Source organism: Balaenoptera borealis, assembly GCF_965194805.1.
Source record: "Balaenoptera borealis genome assembly, chromosome: 10".
NCBI classification, from domain to species: domain Eukaryota; kingdom Metazoa; phylum Chordata; class Mammalia; order Artiodactyla; family Balaenopteridae; genus Balaenoptera; species Balaenoptera borealis.
Genome location: NC_138874.1, coordinates 105,800,661 through 105,819,320, shown reverse-complemented (window position 1 = coordinate 105,819,320; position 18,660 = coordinate 105,800,661). Strand labels below are relative to the sequence as shown.

The 18,660-nt window shown below is 42.6% G+C and overlaps 1 protein-coding gene across 11 annotated transcripts in view; it reads right to left on the bottom strand.

Annotated features, from left to right (window-relative positions):
* Positions 1 to 18,660, bottom strand: part of LOC309636274 (uncharacterized protein) — a 114,732-nt gene that overhangs the window by 61,466 nt on the left and 34,606 nt on the right. For 4 of the 11 annotated variants that reach the window (XR_014249360.1, XR_014249363.1, XR_014249364.1 and 1 more), the window contains exon 5: positions 13,624 to 17,311. The exons of 3 other annotated variants lie outside the window; for them this stretch is intronic. Coding sequence is in view for 1 of the 8 variants with exons in the window: in XM_082408665.1 (XP_082264791.1) it covers positions 17,251 to 17,311 (61 nt within the window). In the remaining 7 variants the exon portion in view is untranslated. 4 more of the 11 variants (XR_014249361.1, XR_014249362.1, XR_014249358.1 and 1 more) reach the window with 3 other exon arrangements.

The window sequence follows — 18,660 nt, the reverse complement described above, 5'->3', positions numbered from 1 at the left end:
GATTCCCGTGTCCCTCTGCCTTCTGGGGTTCAGGATGGCTGCATCCACCCGACCCTCTCTCTCACTGCCGCTTACCGCAGTCATCAGCCACTAACTCTGCCCCAGGAGAAGAGCTGGCCCTAGGCTGGGTGGCAGTTTTAAGCAGCATCTCCAGAGGTGCCACCCTGCTGGCCCAGGACGGTCAGAAACACGGGGGCAGCTGTACCAGCGCTGCCACTCCCCTGGACGGGACTGTCACTTGACACTGACAGTGAAACACTCAGCCTCTGTGAATGGGCCAGGGCACCCCATTCACATGCAGAGCAGCATATCTGGGAATGGTCATTCTGAACCACACACACACATACACACACACAAACACATACACAGCTTGTTGTTGCATTCAAAAACAAATTTAAAACACATTTATGGAGTTAACAGACTGTGAGAGGTTTTTTTTAATACAGTCAAATTAATTTGTAAAGGTTTCAAGATGTTTCAAGATGTTAACAAATGACCAATGAGACTGTTTCATAATTGATTTAAAAAATTCATTAGGTACACAATGCGACTTTCTTATTAACTTACTTTAGCTGCCAGTTGAGCCTTTGTTGCACTTGAGTGGATCCAGGAAGAGGAATTCCTGTGGTCACCTGGGTTTGAGCCTCACCCCAGGACCCCACCCTTTGCTTCAAGGCTTTGGCTCAGGACACTGACCTAGGGATCAGGTTGACTTGCCTTTCATTCCAGGAGAGGGGGAGAAGGGGGGCTTCAGGAGACTCAGAGAGTCCCGTAGGTGCCACGTGGGCCCGTCTCATCTTCCCCAGAGGATCCTTCATGGGCAGTTGGCAAATGTCAGTATGAGGCACCCACACTCCCAAAGCCCACCTCTCCTCTGGATGGGTTCAGGACTGTCCTCAGCCTCCAGCCCATCCCCAAATTTCTCCATGACAGTACCCTTTCAACCACACATCCATCCATCTGTGCATTTGTTCGTCTAATATTGAGTGCTCACTAAATGTCAGGCCCTTTGCTGGATACTGGAAATTTTACTCCCTATTTCTCTCTTTTCACTTGTTTCTTTCCCAAGCAGGGGACAGAAGCAGGAGCCCAGGGGTCTCAGTAGAAAATTGTCCAGCTGCCGGCTGGGGGATGGTGACTGCCCTGTCCTTTGGAAGAAAATTCTGGGAGACAAATCTGTAGGCTTCTTTGAAGTCCTGGGCAAGGAGCCCCCATTGCCCATCACTCTACCACTGACCACCACACTTCTTTACTTTTTTTTTCATAGCACTTATCCTGGACATGTTCTACATGTATTTGATTTCTCATTTATCGTCTCTCTCCACCCACCAAAATGCTGCGTACATGTAGACATTTTCTTTCATTCACTGTAATTTCCCTAGTGGCCAGATCAGCGCCTGGCACATGGATGGCACTCAAAATATTTGTTTTGGGTGGATGGATAGGTGGATAGAAGGATGGATAACAGTCATGGTTCCTGCCCTTGTGGTTTTTGGTTTTGTGAAGGAGACCATGAATTAAAGAATCATGAAAACCAATGTAAAATTGCAATTATGTCAAATGTCACAAAGAAGATGTACCCATCGTCAGTGAAGAATTTCACAGAAGGCTTTGGCCTGATCTGGGGGGTCCCAGTCTGAGAAAGTGGAGTGAGGAAGATCAGGCTGTTAGGAGGAATCCACTAGAAGATATAAACTATATGGTTTTGAGTTGTGTAAACCTTGCATCCCATTTCTCCCTCTCTGCTTACTTCTCTCTGAGGAAGAGGTCACGAACACGAAGCCAGGCTTCTCAGGAGGAAGCGGGCTGTCAGCAGGTGGCTGTGACCCCCAGAGAAGAGAGGGGGGCTCAGGCTTCCCCCCTTGCTCCCATTCATTACACAGAGATGATGCACCACAGTAGGGTCACAAAACAAGATCGAAAATGCAACTTTAGCCAAATGATGCCAGCTGGGGAGGGGGTTCTTTCGAGACTTAAACAGACCTAGGAATCAGCTGAGTCTCCCCATCTTCTCCTGGTGCCCTTTCAGTGCAGCCTGGGAGAGAGATGAGACCTCAAACTGGGGTCAGCTCCCTCGGTTCAAATCCTTGCTCTGCTACTTCCCGCCATGGGACCTTGGGATACTTCACCCCCTCAGCCTCAGGTTTATTATCAGTGGAATATAAATGATGGCTGTAAAAGTATTTTCTAACACAAGCCAGTAAAACCTCAATAAATATTTACTGTTTTTATGATTAGTGGTCAATGACCCTCACCAAAAAAAAAAAAAAAAGTGGACAATCCCAGTGGTGCCAATTGAAATGCCCTTGTCCATTCACTCAAAAAATATAACTCTTGTGTTTTTTTTTTTTGAGTTGCACAACAATGTGAATGTACTTAGTGCCACTGAACTATACAATTAAATATGGTTAAAATAGTATGTTTTATATTATGTGACTTTTACCACAATAAAAAAAAAACGTAGTTTAGTAGTTTAGTTATATTATCGCTTGTGAGGAGTGTTGCTGTAAATCCAACATAGATTCAGTAAGTTAAGGAAACTCATTTGTCATATTAAAAACTGAGCACTTGAAGTACTGATGCTCAGTACTCATTCTGCATACCATTTAGTGCAGTAAGTTATACTTTACTTTCACTCTTGATAACACTTGTCATTCTGGTTGTAATTTTCAGTCACTATTTTAAAAAAATATATATATATGTTATAAATATAAAAAAATATAACTATTGGGTGTTTGCTATGTTCCAGCACTATGCTGGACACAGCGAGGCCACAAAGATGAATCTGGTGTGAGTCCAGACATGAGGGAGATTCGTGGGCATCATGGGCAGAACAGATAGTTCTACTTGGGACAAAAAGAGAGTTCAGAGAGAGGTTTAGAAGAGGGCAAGGGTACTTTCGCAGAGGGAATCCTGGAGGGCTTCTTGGAAGAGGTGAATCACAACTTACCTAACTTAGTCCCCAAAGCAGCATCTTTTCCTAGCCTTTCATGGTCTACACTTGGAGCTGCATCTTCAGTGCTATGTGACCTCATCTCCTAAGCTCTTCTCAAAACACAAACTGGAAGAAGGGACAGTAATGCAGCTGGTGGACTCTGTAGCACATGCTTTCTGAGTCCTATGTCACAGCCCCTCAGGCTGTGTCTGATACCAACTCTGATTTCACCAAAAGCAGCAGACAGTTCTATGCCAGCTAGCAGAGTGCTCTCCAGGGCATACTGAATGTCTCTACCTTTTCTGCTTTGGAAACTTCTCCAAAGTCAAGGGATCCTGTTGAGCCCACCTGCAGGTGCAGTGTGGAATTGTGGAAGAGTAAGCATCACTGGGCCATGGGCAGGTCCTGCGGACGAGTGTTCCAGAGTCCTGTCCCATGGCCAGAAAATTCTAGAAAGCAGGCAGAGGGCTCCAAGGGTCAGGCAGTTGAGCCCTCATTGCTCTACAACAGTGACATCAATAACATACCTTCATGTTGGCTTTTTCTCCTTCCCTGTTTCACTTTCCCCCACCCTCACTTGTGCTTCTTAGGAAGTACTCATGATGTTTATTTCACATCATTATCATAATATTGTAATTTGTACCATGGTATTGTAATTTGTACAATGCTGTCACCACAAAAACACACCAAAGTCTCAGTGGCTGAGCACAAGTGTTTATTTTTAGGTCCTACTTCATGTCTATCTGGGTTGGCGGGGGTCTGTTCTGTGTTCCCACCTCAGGATACCAGCAGAGCCTCCACTGAGGAACCTATCTGGTCTGCAGCAGAGGGCAGGTGGCAAAACCAACATCCTTCTTCAAGCCTCTGCCAGGAAGTGACCCCCATCACTTCTGTCCACACCCCACTGGCCAGAGCAGGTCACCTGTTCATGCCCAACTTCAACAAGGAGGGAAACACCACCAACCTTGGGCTCAGAAGGAAGAAAATGGGTCTGCAGATAAATAGCCCTAATGATCATCTTGTTCTTCTCCTTGAAAAGCCAGCTCTGTGCCCCGTGCTGGGCTAGGAGCCTTGGATGTTGAGGCGGCAGGGAGGACTGTGGTGGAGCAGGAGACAGGGTATAAAGAAGAAGACCCAGGCTCTGTCCTCAGGGATCCCAGAGCTGCTTCCTCTCTCCTGCTCCCTCTGCCTGGACGTCTCTTCTCGCCCACTGGGGGCCCAACTTGAATTCTTCTGCAGGTCTCAAGCCAACTCTTACATTCTCAGAGATCTCTCAGTTGCCTTCCCCTCCACAACTCTCCAGAGACCCCTTTGACTCTCTTAACCCTCTCCATCATAGGAAAACCCTCTTTTCCATCATAGGACTCATCACATTTGTAATTATACATTTATTTTTCTGTAGGATTTTTTTTGGTAGGTCCCCCCTTTAGACTATAAGCTCCATAAAAGCTCTCGAGACCACATCCTTGTTTTCATGGCTGTATCCTCAGCACGTAGCAAAGGACTGCACACATAGTAATAGATGCTCAGTAAATATTTACCAACAGAATTAACTTTTTAGGGAGGCGAGGAAGACATGAAATGACCAGGAAAGAATTTAAGGGAATATAATAATCCTCTTATATTTGTATCATGCTTTTCATTTACATGACTTTTGCCCAACACAAAGGTAGGTGTGAAAGCTCTATGGAAACTAGAGATCTCCATGCAAACGGGTAACTATCCTTCCTATGGTCCCGCTTATCCCCAGCACCCCTGATACCAGGACAAGGATTTTATCCTCATCTTAGAGATGAGGCGTCTCAGAGAGGCGCAGTGACCTGCTGTATGTCACTGTATGTATGACCTGCTGGATAGTGTTCTGACTTGAGATCCTAAGCTTTGCTCTCTCCATAATCCTTCCAAACACACGCTCTCACCAAACGCTTGGAGAAACCTTGCGGGTTGGTTAATTGTGACCACCATTAAGTTTGAGTCCGAAGATCAAGCTGAATGGCTAAGGAAACTTGCAAATGAATTGAGTTCATGATCTTGGTTGACTTTTTTTTTTCCAGCAGACTCTTCCATTTCTTCCTCCAGAAAAAAAATGCATGTTTAGAAAAGGGCACAGTGTCTCCAGATGGGAAGGCCCTGAATGCCTTTAGGCTTTTCCATGCCCAGCCCTGCCTTCTGGTTCTATTGTCACTGTGGAATTTTGGCAGTATTGCGTCTTTGCCACAGCTGACCAAGTCAAGCTCACCTTGCCCGTGGCTTTAAGGATCTGAGGAAGAGCACATGGGAGGTGGGTACGGTCACCCTGCGCTTGAGGAATTCCCAGCCCTGCTGGAGACAGAAAGCTCCTATAACTGCAAAGTCGGCCCCAGGCGATGCTCAGGGCCCTGTGACGCTGACAAAGGGAGAAGCTGGCATCACACTGGAACCTCCAGAGGGGCCGCCCCAGGAGGCAGGGCTGAGCCTGAGCTTTACCTTCGCTCCTCAGCCATGAGGAAAAAACTCCTGGCCAGCAACAGAAACTCAGCTCAAAATGGCTTAAGGGGGGGGACACAAGGGAAATTCTGGCTCAAGTCACTGAAAAATCTCTGGGTAAGTCTGGATCCAGCTCCTCAAGAATCTGCCTCTCCTACTCAGCTCTGTTTTTGTCTGGAAGGCCTTCTGCTGCAGTGGCCCCGGCAGCTCCAGGCTCACAGCCTTCTAGGTTCAAGTCCACTGTAAAGGGTGCACTGCTTTCTGGATTGCTCTGGCCGGAGCCCCAGGATTTGCTCTGACTGTTTCTGATTGGGCCCTGTTGAGGCCACAGGGATGTGAGGCTCTGATTGGCCAGGCGTGGTCACATGCTCACCCCTGGAGCTGGGGGGTTGGAATCAACTCCCCCCCCCCAAACCCTGTGAACCCTAGAGCCCAGGAGCAAGGCTTGGCTTGGAGGCTCTGAATGGAAAAATGAGAACTAACTACTCAGCAGGATAAAGCAAATGTTTGCCATAGAGAGTTGTAATTATTCTTCTGCTCTTAAGAATGAGAGAATTGGGGTCCAGAGAGATTAAGCAACTTCCCCCAAATCACACAGAGAATCAGGGAGAAACTTCCTGCCTTGTTTAACCATCATGCTCTAAATAGTACTCATGACGCTGGGTCACCTGCTGCTGTGTCCTGAAAAATCACCATTCCTGTCTGCATTCTTGGGAAGACTGGTTCTAGGAAGGATGTCTGTTAACTCAGCAGACTTTCATCTGAAAAACCATACCACCTGCCCTGTGGGCTAAAGAAAGCAGCACCTCCTTCTCCATGAATAGAGCTCAGCGTCATTCTCCCTCAAACCCCATCCCCCCCTTTTTTTTTGGTCTTTTTTACTCTTACTGGGTTGGAATTGAACCATTATTGTAGTAACTATTAGTTTCAAGGAAAAATTGTAATTGCTTCTAGATCCACTCACTGGTTTCAAGAGCACTTTAACCTTTAACTTTCTCAGTACAAAAGGAGGCTTGCTGAGCGGTGAATCTAACAAGACCATCATTTATCGCTGGCAGAGTTCATTAGTCAGTCGTAACAGTTTAATTATTAGCATTTTAATGCATGAGCATTTAACCAGACAGAACAACAAGCTTTGGCGTACAGAACAAGACTTCTTAAACAGAGCTGAATTAACCCGCACAATTGTTTGTATTGTGGTGTGTTATTAAAACGAGATGATTAAAATGCAAGAAACGAATAGGTCCATATATTTAGCCAACAAACCAGCATTTGGCTTCACGCTGTTGAGCATATGCTGGGGGTTTTTTTGTTTTTGTTTTTTTGCTTGAATTTTGAATTAAAAAATTTTTGTTTTATTTTTCCTGCTCCAAATTATGGGCTAAAATGATATAAAGAGGATCTACTTTGGTGCACTGATCGTGATAGGTGGCTTTAATAAAAGAGAGAGAGAAGACCCAAAGGAGAAAGCCTGGAAACGTCCGTGAGTGGCTTGGCCTGGAGGTCCTGTGCTATGGGCTTCGTGGCCCTCAATTCTACCTGCACAGAAAAATCACCTAGAGGCTCTTTAAACTGCTCCATCCAGGCTGCACGTCCAGAGAATCTGCCATCCTGGTCGTCCAGTGTGGTTTGTTTGTTGTTTTCAAACTCCCAGGCCGTTCTAACATGCAGTCAGGATTGGACACTGAGCTCTACCTCCACAAGACTCGGTGGATCACTTAGCCACCTTGGTCAAAGAAGAATGAGGCTTTTCGATGATCACGTCAGCTCCACTCACAATAGTCAAGAAGTAGAAACCATCCAAATGTCCATCAATGGATGAATGGGTGAACTAATGTGGTGTGTACGTACAATGGAATATTATTCAGCCCTAAAAAGAAATGAGATCCTGATCTATGCTACAACGTAGATGACTCTTGAAGACATTATACTGAGTGAAAGAAGCCACACAAAGACAAATATTGCATGACTCCATTTACGTGAGGTTCCTGAAATAGTCAAAATCATAGAGGCAGAAAGTAGACTAGAGGTTCCTCGGGTCTGGGGGAGCGGAGGGGAGGGAATGGGGAGTTATTGTTTACTGGGTATAGAGTTTTTGTTTGGGATGATGAAAAATTTCTGGAGATGGATAGTGGTGATGGTTGCACAATGTTGTAAATGTTCTCAATGCCACTGAATTGTACACTTTAAAATGCTAAAAATGAGCAATTTTATATTATGTATATTTTACCAAAATGTAAAAATGAAAAAAGAAAGAATAAGCCTTGCCATATTCACATTGTAGAATCTGTGTGTGTTATATGAGATTGTGGATAAAAGCCTTTGGTAAGCTTAAAATGATGTACACATTTAAGGTGGTAGTAATATTCTTTAATTATTTGTTTTAATCATTTTGTTTTAATAAAAGGCTACAATATAAACAGCTGAGAAGGTTAATTAATAATGTCAAACCTAAATGAGTATAATTAATGTCACTCAGCAAAGGCCTTCACTAGACTCAAAACATATTTTCTCTCGGGGGTAATTGTGGCCTGATTTTTCTAAACAGTTTCTCTTTTGACTGGGAAGCAGGAATGATTAGAGAAAATAGGAAGAAATGGAAAGTCTTGCATTTTTCATTTGAGGCTAGATATTCATAGCGTGGTCTCACATGTGGTCCCTAGCACTCCCATCCTGGCCTCTTGGAAGAGGAGGTCTGCAATGGCCTCACCTATGACAGACACTGAAATGGACAAAATGTAACAAACAACAATCATAAGAGCCAGCATTTATTAACTCTTCCTAAATGCCATGGAAATATGGCTGGAGGTGGTTGGAAGGATGGATGGGCAAAGAAGAGGTAGGCAGCTTCCTCTCACGGCCAGGCAAGAGCAAGCACAGAATCCCAAAGAATATTCTATTAGTTCTTTACTTCTGATTCAAGCAATGTAATTCAATCCAGAGAGTCCGTGGATTGGTGGGGATTTGGGCCTGACTCCTAGACCATGAAGATGTCACTGGCCCCTCAGTGAACACAGAGAATTCCCCCAGTTCCTCTCTCTCAGGCCCTCTCTCTCCTCCATGACCATCTTTTTGGTTCTTTTTAACTCTTGCCTTCCCATCCCCGCCACTCATGCATCAAGACCCTGCAGAAGGAAGCGGGGAAAAGTGGAGAATTCTCAGGATGCCTTGCCTCCGAGCTAATGGAAAGGTTAGGCTGGAAAGAATAGTTCTTGTGCCTTTTTGTACTAGAATAGCCTATGACTCCTTCTCAGCCTTGAGTGATAAGCTATGAAATGTAGCAACCCCCCTCCTAATATTTACATGAAGACAGCCAGCCTCCCAGAAGTGCAGTGTTGGTGGCCAGGTGAGCGGGAACCCGTCCTGCCATGTTTTATTTATTTTGATTCATTTAAATGGTGTCTTGTTGACTTATTTCCTGAAGAGTATAATGCAGCTTGAAAAATTGGATACATCCTAACAAGATAAAATGATTTAATTAAGAGAGAAAACGGGGTGGATATAGTGAAGGGATAGAAAATACTACAACAACATGATACCATATGAGATAAAGAAAGGGATTTGGGTGGCGGTGAGGAATTTACAAAGTGAGGGTCCACAAGAAGAGGTTCAGTCTCACCTCCTTTCCTCTCATCATTCCATAGGGAAGAGTGCCAGGGCTTGGGCAAGGCTGCTGAGCACATAGTGGGTCTGCATTCCAGGGGAGAGCTGGCTTCCGCTGGTCTGCCTCTTACCACGTGAGCATGGGAATGGTCCTATAGAACTTGGGGACAAACAGATTACTGAGTTTAGGATGCCAACTATTTACAGAAATTGCTGGGAAATGCCACTACCCAGCACTTAGAGACCTGCAGCCCCTTCTGATGGAGGGATGACTCTGGCCAGTTAAGTTGATAGAACTCCTCCCACTGGAGATGGGAAATTATAGGGGGGTGGTGCACAGTCTCAGCCAGTTCACTGCCAGACAAGCTTAGTAATTTTCAGCCAACACGGCTTGTCCCTCCACTTCAAAAGAGAATTTTTGACCAAGACAAGAATGAAGCTAAAACGTGACGTGGATGCCTTAGAGCCTTCCATGTTTGCAAACCGGGTCTCAGATTTTGATACAAATTTTCCAGCAAGGAATGCAGAGAGAGAGATATGATTATACTTATGAAGTAAAAATAAACCTAAGTAAAGCTCAGTAATTTCTTATAAATGTATTTATTTATTTTTATTTTTGTCTGTGTTGGGTCTTTGTTGCTGCATGCAGGCTTTCTCTAGTTACGGCAAGCAGGGGCTACTCTTCGTTGCGGTGCGCGGACTTCTCATTGCGATGGCTTCTCTTGTTGCAGAGCACGGGCTCTAGGTGCTCAGGCTTCAGTAGCTGTGGCGCACGGGCTTAGTTGCCCCACAGCATGTGGGATTTTCCCAGACCAGGGATCAAAGCTCAGTAATTTCTAATCACACACTCAAGAGCCTGTGCAGATCTGCCTTAATTTAGGAGTAGATTTTAGAGCTGTACTCTCCAATGCAGTAGCCACTGCTACTGTGGCTATCTAAATTAATTTAAATTAAATTAAATTTAAAATGCAGTTCTCAGTCATACTAGCCGCATTTCAAGTGCTCAAAGCCACTCATGGCCAGTGGCTACTGCACTGGACAACACAGATGTAGAAAACTTCCATCAGAATGTTCCATCTGACAGCATCGTTTAGGGTGTTTTAGGGTGAATCACACACCCGTGAGATACTTTGCTCTAGGTATTATGTCCTTTAGCATAAGTTTGAAGATGAGTGTCAGTGAACTTGACCTGTTCTTCCCTGTCAGGTACCTGCCATTCCGGGTTTCCAGTGGGTCCACAGATACGTGTTTTAACCATCAGATGAGCAGGGAAAAGATCCACTAATGTCCTCCTGTGAAAACTGGGGGACCTGACTAGAGCTCCTGCCTGAAAGGAGGGTTGTCCCACTTCTGTTTGGATGTGAGCCGGGGAGAGCCTACAGCAGGCTCAGATTCTCTTTGGACTGTGAGTTTGGTTTTGGGCTGACACTCAGCCTGATCAGCAGTAGAGCTTCTCACAAGCCCACCACCCGGCACGGCTACTCATTTTGGCTGAGAGGTCTCCTAAAGCACGCGGAACCAAGTCCCACCCGGGTCTTCATTGTATATCAGTAACACCCCGTCTCCCATCTATGTTTGGGCAACAGAACTTCCTGGAAAGCTCTCCAAGGCCAACCAGCCACACAATGAACCCAATAGACAAAGTTAGGATGTCAGCATCACGTAGAGTGATTTTTAACTCTCCCTTTCCCATCTGCTGACTTTCTCAGCAATGTTTGCCTAGGGAATGACAGCAGGAGGGTTTGCTCTTTCTATGAATCCTAACGACACTGACTGTCTCTTCTTCAATACTGACTGAGTTTCAGGGCCACCGTATATTCTCCAGGATGCCATTGGCCCATTAATTATTGAAGTTCAGGTTCATGAAGTTGGAGAGTGAGTTTCCTATCTATGACTGGAGTTAACATTTTTCATGATCCATATTTGCAAAGATCAAATCCCACATTGCCAGCCTCCCTAAATTCCATCAGCTCTCAACGGGCTGCATGCATGGAAAAGAAGCTGGTGTCAACGTTCCCTCTGTTGCCAGATCTGGAATGTGTCCTCATTCTCCTTCTTGAACACATTTGAGTCCTGCACCCAGAAATGCTGGTCGTTCCCATGGACACAGGAAGGTCTGGCTCAGGAGACTGGAAAAGCTTCTCTGTCCCAAAAGGGGCTTAAAGAAACAGAAGCAGTGATAATGTCTCAATGTCAAGTGAATTTTTTTATATTTGAATTCTAGACATAATTTAGTACCATCTGTCTAGAAAACAGTGGGGGAGAAACATCTACAATCCCATGACCCTCATAGACTATTTTTGTGTACGGTCTTTCACATAATATATGAAAATAAGAGATTCAGTGTGAAAATATTCCTGCATTACAGGAAGTGTCCAGGTCCCAAGTGCACTGGCTTCCCAAAGTTTGTCTGGACCACACAACCTACTTTCCAAAAGAAATATATTGTACCTGGTTCTGAAGCTTCCAGGCCAGCCCACGGCATTGTACTTAACCCATAATGTGGCCCAGCTGTGCAACTAAATCATGGAATTTCCTCCCAAGTGTTCACTGCATTTTGCATATTAGTGCACACCGAAATCTCGTCCCTTAAGCAGATCACCTAAGAGAGGATTCGGTACCCTCACAGCAGATGGGTCAATGCTGGAGGAAGACATCTGTCAAGGTGTCAGGGTCCCAGGTCCTCCATAGCTTTGGAGAGGAGCTGGAGTCCTGGCCACTGTTATATAACATACTACTGACCACCACAGAGGTCTTTCATGACCGTTGATGGGAAGGGATTTCAAATTGGGCTTGTGATCCCAGGCGGCTAATATTTTCAGGTTCAAGACAACATCCTATCCCATGAATTGCCTGCCTTGGCATGTATACATGTGACACATTCATATACATTAAAAGTAGAAAGGACAAAAAACAGAGCACAGCTCGAGAAACCCCACCAGCTATTCAGCAACTCTGTACTGAAGGAGGCCTTCACTTCACCCTCTCCTTAACTGCCATTTATTTTGAACATCACTCTCTTAGGAAGTCTTTCCAGAAGACTCTATGTATCGCTCACCAAGACTAGATTACATTCCTCTCTTGTCAGATCCTGCCCTTTACCTGTACACCATGCATCATACGTGTAATCACTTGTTCAATGTCAGCCTTCCCTGTTAGAATATAAGAACCATGAGAACAGGGACGGTTTCTAGAGAGTTCACTGCTATATCTTCAGGACCTAGGGGAAGGACTGGCGAATATACAGTAAAGATGTATGGAATAACAGAACCCATCTTAGCTCCCTTTTTTGAGTGTCTCTACAAAAAGGTTCTGATGCGCAAAAAGAGAGGACCACTCTGAGGGATCAGAGAAAATACTTTCCTAAGAAATAGGTACTGCAAGAAGCGGAGAAGTTTTTAGGAATTATCCAATTTGTGTTCTCAACACCATATCAAGAGCAAGTGATAAGTTAAAAAGAACATCAGAGATCAGGAAATTCTATTAAATGATGGGAAGCACAATTTCTGAATTGAAAGCAACAAGTAGCAGTTTTTGAATACTTTTAAAATTGTAAGTCAGTGACATACAAAATAAGGCCAAGAAATTTTCCCAGAATAAGGAGATGAACTGTTTTTTTTTTTTGGCTGCTCTGGGTCTTTGTTGCTGTGCATGGGCTTTCGCTAGTTGCGGCGAGCGGGGGCTACTCTTTGGTGTAGTGCGGTGGCTTCTCTTGTTTCGGAGCATGGGCTCTAGGCACACGGGCTTCAGTAGTTGTGGATTGCAGGCTCTAGAGAGCAGGCTCAGTAGTTGTGTGGTGCAAGGGCTTAGTTTAGTTGCTCTGCAGCATGTGGGATCTTCCCGGACCAGGGATCGAACCCGTGTCCCCTGCATTGGCAGGCAGATTCTTAACCACTGCGCCACCAGGGAAGTCCTAAAGAGATGAACATTTTAAAAGGAAAGAATTAAAAAAAAAATTCAATAGATTCAGTTATCATGTATCAAGAATGTCAATGTAGATAGCCAGAAAGATGGAGATGGGGCTTCCCTGGTGGCGCAGCGGTTGAGAATCTGCCTGCCAATGCAAGGGACATGGGTTTGAGCCCTGGTCTGGGAAGATCCCACATGCCGCGGAGCAACTAAGCCCGTGAGCCACAACTACTGAGCCTGCGCGTCTGGAGCTTGTGCTCCGCAACAAGAGAGGCCGCGACAGTGAGAGGCCCGCGCACCGCGATGAAGAGTGGCCCTCGCTTGCCGCAACTAGAGAAAGCCCTCGCACCAAAACGAAGACCCAACACAGCCAAAAATAAAAAATATATAAATAAGTTAATTAATTAAATTAAAAAAAATTATTAAAAAAAAGATGGAGATGGAAGATACAGTAATCTAATAAGTAATAGAAGAAAACTTTATAAAACTTAAAAAAAGAAGAAGAAGAAATAAGTCTTTAGATAAAAAGGGCTCCCTGAAGATCAGGCAATATTAATTAAAATAGCCAATATATAGAAATATTCTGATAATTAGGTTTTAGTCTTAGGTTAGGGAAAATTCTATAATCTCACCCAAGAAAGGAAAACCTGTCTGGTCTCAAAATTCTCCTCAGCAACACAAAGCAAAAAGATTATACAACATTGGTCATTGAGGTGAAATATACAAAATTTAAAGTACCCAAATCATAAGTACACAGCTCAATGAATTTTCAAAAAGAAAACACCCTTATAGTAAGTACCTAGTTAAGACCAGAACATGCCCACCAGCTCAGAACCTCATCATGCCCCAACGGCCACTGCATATCCCCAAAGTGTTACCACTTTCCTGACTCCTAACACCATAGGTTAGTTTAGCCCATTTTAGAATTTTACATGTATAGGTGGAATCATTCAGTGTGGAGTCTTTTGTGTCTGGCTTCTTTTGTTGAACCTTATGTTTTTGCTTGTAGTTGTGGTTTGTTCACTCTCATTGCCAAATAATATGCCATTGTATGAATATCTTGCAATTCAGCCATTCTACTGCTGGTGGACATTTCATTAATGAAGGTTGTCTTTTGGTGAACATATGTGTGCATTTCAGCTGAATATGTAAATGGAATTGTTGCATCATAGGTAGACATATGTTTAAATTAAATGGCTGCGGTCAAACCATTTTCTAAAGTGACTGTACCAATTTACGTTCCTGTCAGCAGTAGCTGAGGGTTCCAGTTTGCCACATCCTTCCAACACATAGTATGCCTGCCTTTAATTTTAGTCATTCTGGCGAGTTTGTAGTGGTATCACACTGTGGTTTTAATTTGTATTTTCCTGAGGACTAATAAAGTTTAGAACCTTTTTGTATGTTTACTGGCCATTTGAATATCCTTTTTTTGAAATGTCTGTTCAAGTCTTTTACACATAATACTCCTTTGTCTTAATTACTCTCATTTTCTAATGTCCTGATATCTGGTAGTATAAGTCCACTTTTGCATTTCTTCTTCCAGATTGCCTTGACTTTTCTTGGCCTTTGAATTTCCATATAAATTTTAGAATCAGCTTGTTGAATCCACAGGGGAAAAAGAAAGCTTTCTAGAATTTGTTTGGGATGGCATTTGATCTATAGATGAATTTGGGAGAATCAACATCTTAATGACATAGAGTCTTCCAATCCATGAACATCGTGTATCTGTCCATTAACTCAGACCTTTTAAAATTTATTTCAATAACGTGTTGTAGTTTTCAGAGTAGAGGTCTTGCACACCTTTTTAAAGATTCATTCCTGGGTATATGATGTTTTTTTTAATGTGACAATACCACAAGATTAGACAAATAGATCAATGGAGGTTCTATTCTACTCTGGAGTGTCGAAAATATTTTTTACCTTAATCTGGGTGTTTATACAGATTTGTACAATTGTCAAAACTAATCTATCTGTACTCTTAATTAATGTACTTTATTCATTTTCTGTATGTTTGCTTTACTACAACAAACCAGTATGAAAAAGGAAAATATGTAAAAGATATGGAAGATAAGGCAAAATAGAAAATATATACTACTAATATAAGATGTAAATTACAATGAGGTACAAAAAGTTTTGACAAATTAACAAAGCTTTCCTCTTTTTGTTATTACTAGTATAATAAACATAAGGGTACAAGGAAGCAGGTACTTTTTTTTGAATTTTAGAATTTTATTTATTTTTTTATACAGCAGGTTCTTATTAGTTATCTATTTTACACACATCAGTGTATACATGTCAATCCCAATCTCACAATTCATCACACCACACCACCTCCCCACCCCCGCCGCCACTTTCCCCCCTTGGTGTCTATACGTTTGTTCTCTACATCTGTGTCTCTATTTCTGCCCGGAAGCAGGTACTTTCATGTATTACTAGTGGAAGGATAAATTGGTATAGCCTTGCTGGAGGGCACGTTGGCAAAAGACCTAAAAATGTGCATGCAAGTCCACTAGAAATTCCACTTCCAGAAATTTATTTTAAAAAACCTATCATGGATATAACATATATTTAGCTATGGGGATGCTCACCAAAAAATTGTCTATTATAATAAAATACTGAAATCTAACTAATAATAGGGAATTAATAAACTATGATATATAACAATGAAATAATATCAACTATTAAAAATTATGACACACAAGAAAAGTTAATGATGTAGAAAGGATTCTCAATGAAATATTCATCCAAAGAAAGTAGTCTGTATTAGTGATTACTCAAGAAGTCCCTAATTTAAGTTTTAAAATTTAAATTTATATATCTCATCATAAGAAAAACAAATTTGTAACCATGTGAGGTGACTGATGTTAACTAAACTTATTGTGGTAATCATTTCACAATATATAATATATCAAATCATTATGTTGTACAACTTAAATTTATACAATGTTATATACCAATTAGATCTCAATAAAACTGGAAGAAAATTATATATATTGATATATTGTATAAAGTGTTATATATATATATAATTTTTTTAAATGACCAGAAGGATATACAACTAAATGTCAACAGTGACTATTTCTGTGAATTGAGATCATTGGTGATATTTTCATTTCTTCTTCTTGTGCCTTCACTCTCTGTAAAAATTTAATGCACATGCATTACTCTTGTACTAATAAAAATAGTATTCTAAGAAATTAGAATAGTATGTAAAATCATATTCTAATATATTTGAAAATCTCAATGAATAAGCCTCTTTTCTTGCCAAGAAATGTAAATTGACCAAAGAAAAATTATATATAGACATAGAAAAACACACCAATCTTTTATTGGGATTGTGGGTGATTTCTTTTCCTTCTTAAAATCCATCTTTAGTTTTCAAGCTTTCTCCAGTAAAAAATGCCATTGAAACTAAGAACAAGGACACAGCTGTAATTTCCTGTGCTGTTGGGATATGAGCTTTGTGTGATACTATAGACATCTTGCAATGCTCTGGACACAAATACAGAATTACCATCTTTACCCAAACAAGCTCGGTCCTAGTGCCCACACACCCTCTCAGCAGCTTTCACACATGTAAACTTCCCATTGAAACAGGAATTATTCTTCAATTTTTACAGGTGAGGAAACTCAACCCAGACAGGATGGTCACTTACTTAAAAAGGCCCATGTAATATGAAAGAGAGGAGGGATTCAAACCCAGGTCAGCCCACTTTTAAAGCCCATGCCTTTTTCACCATGTGAGTACTTTTTAATTATCATATCACAACCAAGACCACCAGATTTTTTGTAAACTCTTAAGCCATGGTGCAGAGGCCTCTTTCAAGATAAACACAATCTGTTTGGAATGCACCAGCTTTATTGAAAAATATTACTGAAATCAAAGCATTTTGCACTACTTTATTCATTATTTTTATGGTACTCCAGGATTTTTGTGGGATTTGTTTTTCATTTCACTTCTGTAAGCCTGCCAATGCTTTAAAGCAGTATTTCAATTGAAGAAAAAAAAAAAAGTTTTTGTTTTGTTTTGTTTTGTTTTTTAAGCAAAAACTCAACAATGTTTTCCATCCTTTTTTCATACAGTTTTGGGAAATTCTCCCCTCTTTCTCCCCTACCCCATGTCCCTCCTCCCCAATTCCCATAAGTGCAAATTTAATACTCAAGCTACTGTTTAAATGCCCCCAAATGTTCAAAAGAAATTAAATTTGTGGTTGCAAAGTTTTGAAATGTTAATTATATCACTGGCAGTTCCACCTGAGAAGTCACAAATCACTCTGATGCAAAGGCCACAGAAGCACATGCTCTATAGTCCCTGAGCAGTCAGGGACTCCGTGGCCTTAAAAGATGATGAAGGTCTTCAGGGAGATGTGTCCAGGACCTGCAAAGCCACGCGGGTCTCTGAAATGAGAACAGACTGCTGAACTCATTTAATTCCTTTCATAACACACACTGGTGTTCTCAATAGGCGCCAGATACTCCTGGCCCTTGAGAAGCTTATAATCCAGGTTTGCTTCAAAGCGGGTAGATTTTAGAAAGTGAATTCCATTCTGCTCTGTCAAGCAATCCTGTAATTCTGTGGGTTCAGACTGTGCTCCCCAGAGCTCTAGGGACGCTTCAGAGGTGCTCTGGGGGCTGCGAGAGGGAGGGGAGGGAGGGGGGAGGATTCTTCACCCACAGCCCCACCCCTCACTTCCACCGCAAGAGCTCTCTGTGATCTGTTTCATGTACTTGGATTCCCCCTCAGTTTTATTTTGGACGAAAGACAATGTGGCTTTAAAAAAAATTCGAAAAGAATCCCTGCTTCACTGCATTGAGACACAGCAGAACGGGAAGAGAGGGCTTCACTACTCATTAGAACATTGAAAGAGTGAAAGCATTTTCACTCTACATGTACCCGGGACACTCTCCTCAGTCTAAGCTCTTCTTTTAATAGCTGAGGAGGCTTCATACCAGAGCCAGGAGGAGAGACACGCTCGGGTAACAGAGATGTCTCAACAAATGCCGTGGCAAAAGTTAGGAAGGGAAAGGGTAACTTGCCCATCCCAGAAAACTCAGCCACAGGGTTCATGTAGAAATGTCCTTGTATAACCTCACAGTGGAAAAGAGTTGTGCTCTTCTTCTGATGGAATATACCAATAAGTCTAAAGATACTACTTTCCCACCTAGACTGACTCCTTCGGTCAGTTTACATGTTCATGGGTGAACTCACCCAGTGGACACTTCCACTGACATTGTAAATGAAATCATGCATTTTGTAAATGGAGAAATCGAAAACTCTTGTTTTCTCTTTTCTCGTTTCTCAGGGTTACGTCTGTTATCCCAAAGTTTGCATTCTGTGTAACTTGTATCTGCAAGTAAGAAGTACAAACTCAGAGAGAGAAGAGCAGAGGGGAAAAAGAATAAAAATATTTGTTTTAGAGGGGACACTGATTACTCCATACGCCATCTCATGATATTATCTAACGCTATTGATTTCTGCTCTGTGTCACTCACCTCCTGTACTCAGTGAAATCCACACTGTATCTCAGTGTACCCTTATCACACCACAACACTTTAAAGTGGCTCCTGGTATCACAGATACAGAAAAACGGAGGACTGACGAGGCTCAGAAGTTTGTCCCGGTTACAAGGATCTTTGGTCAAATACTCCAGCCGTCTGCTGTGATCCAGGCACCGATCAGGGCACTCCGGGTCCCAACACATAGGTATCAAGCCCTTGCCTTCAATGACCTCAGTCTTATGGCCCAA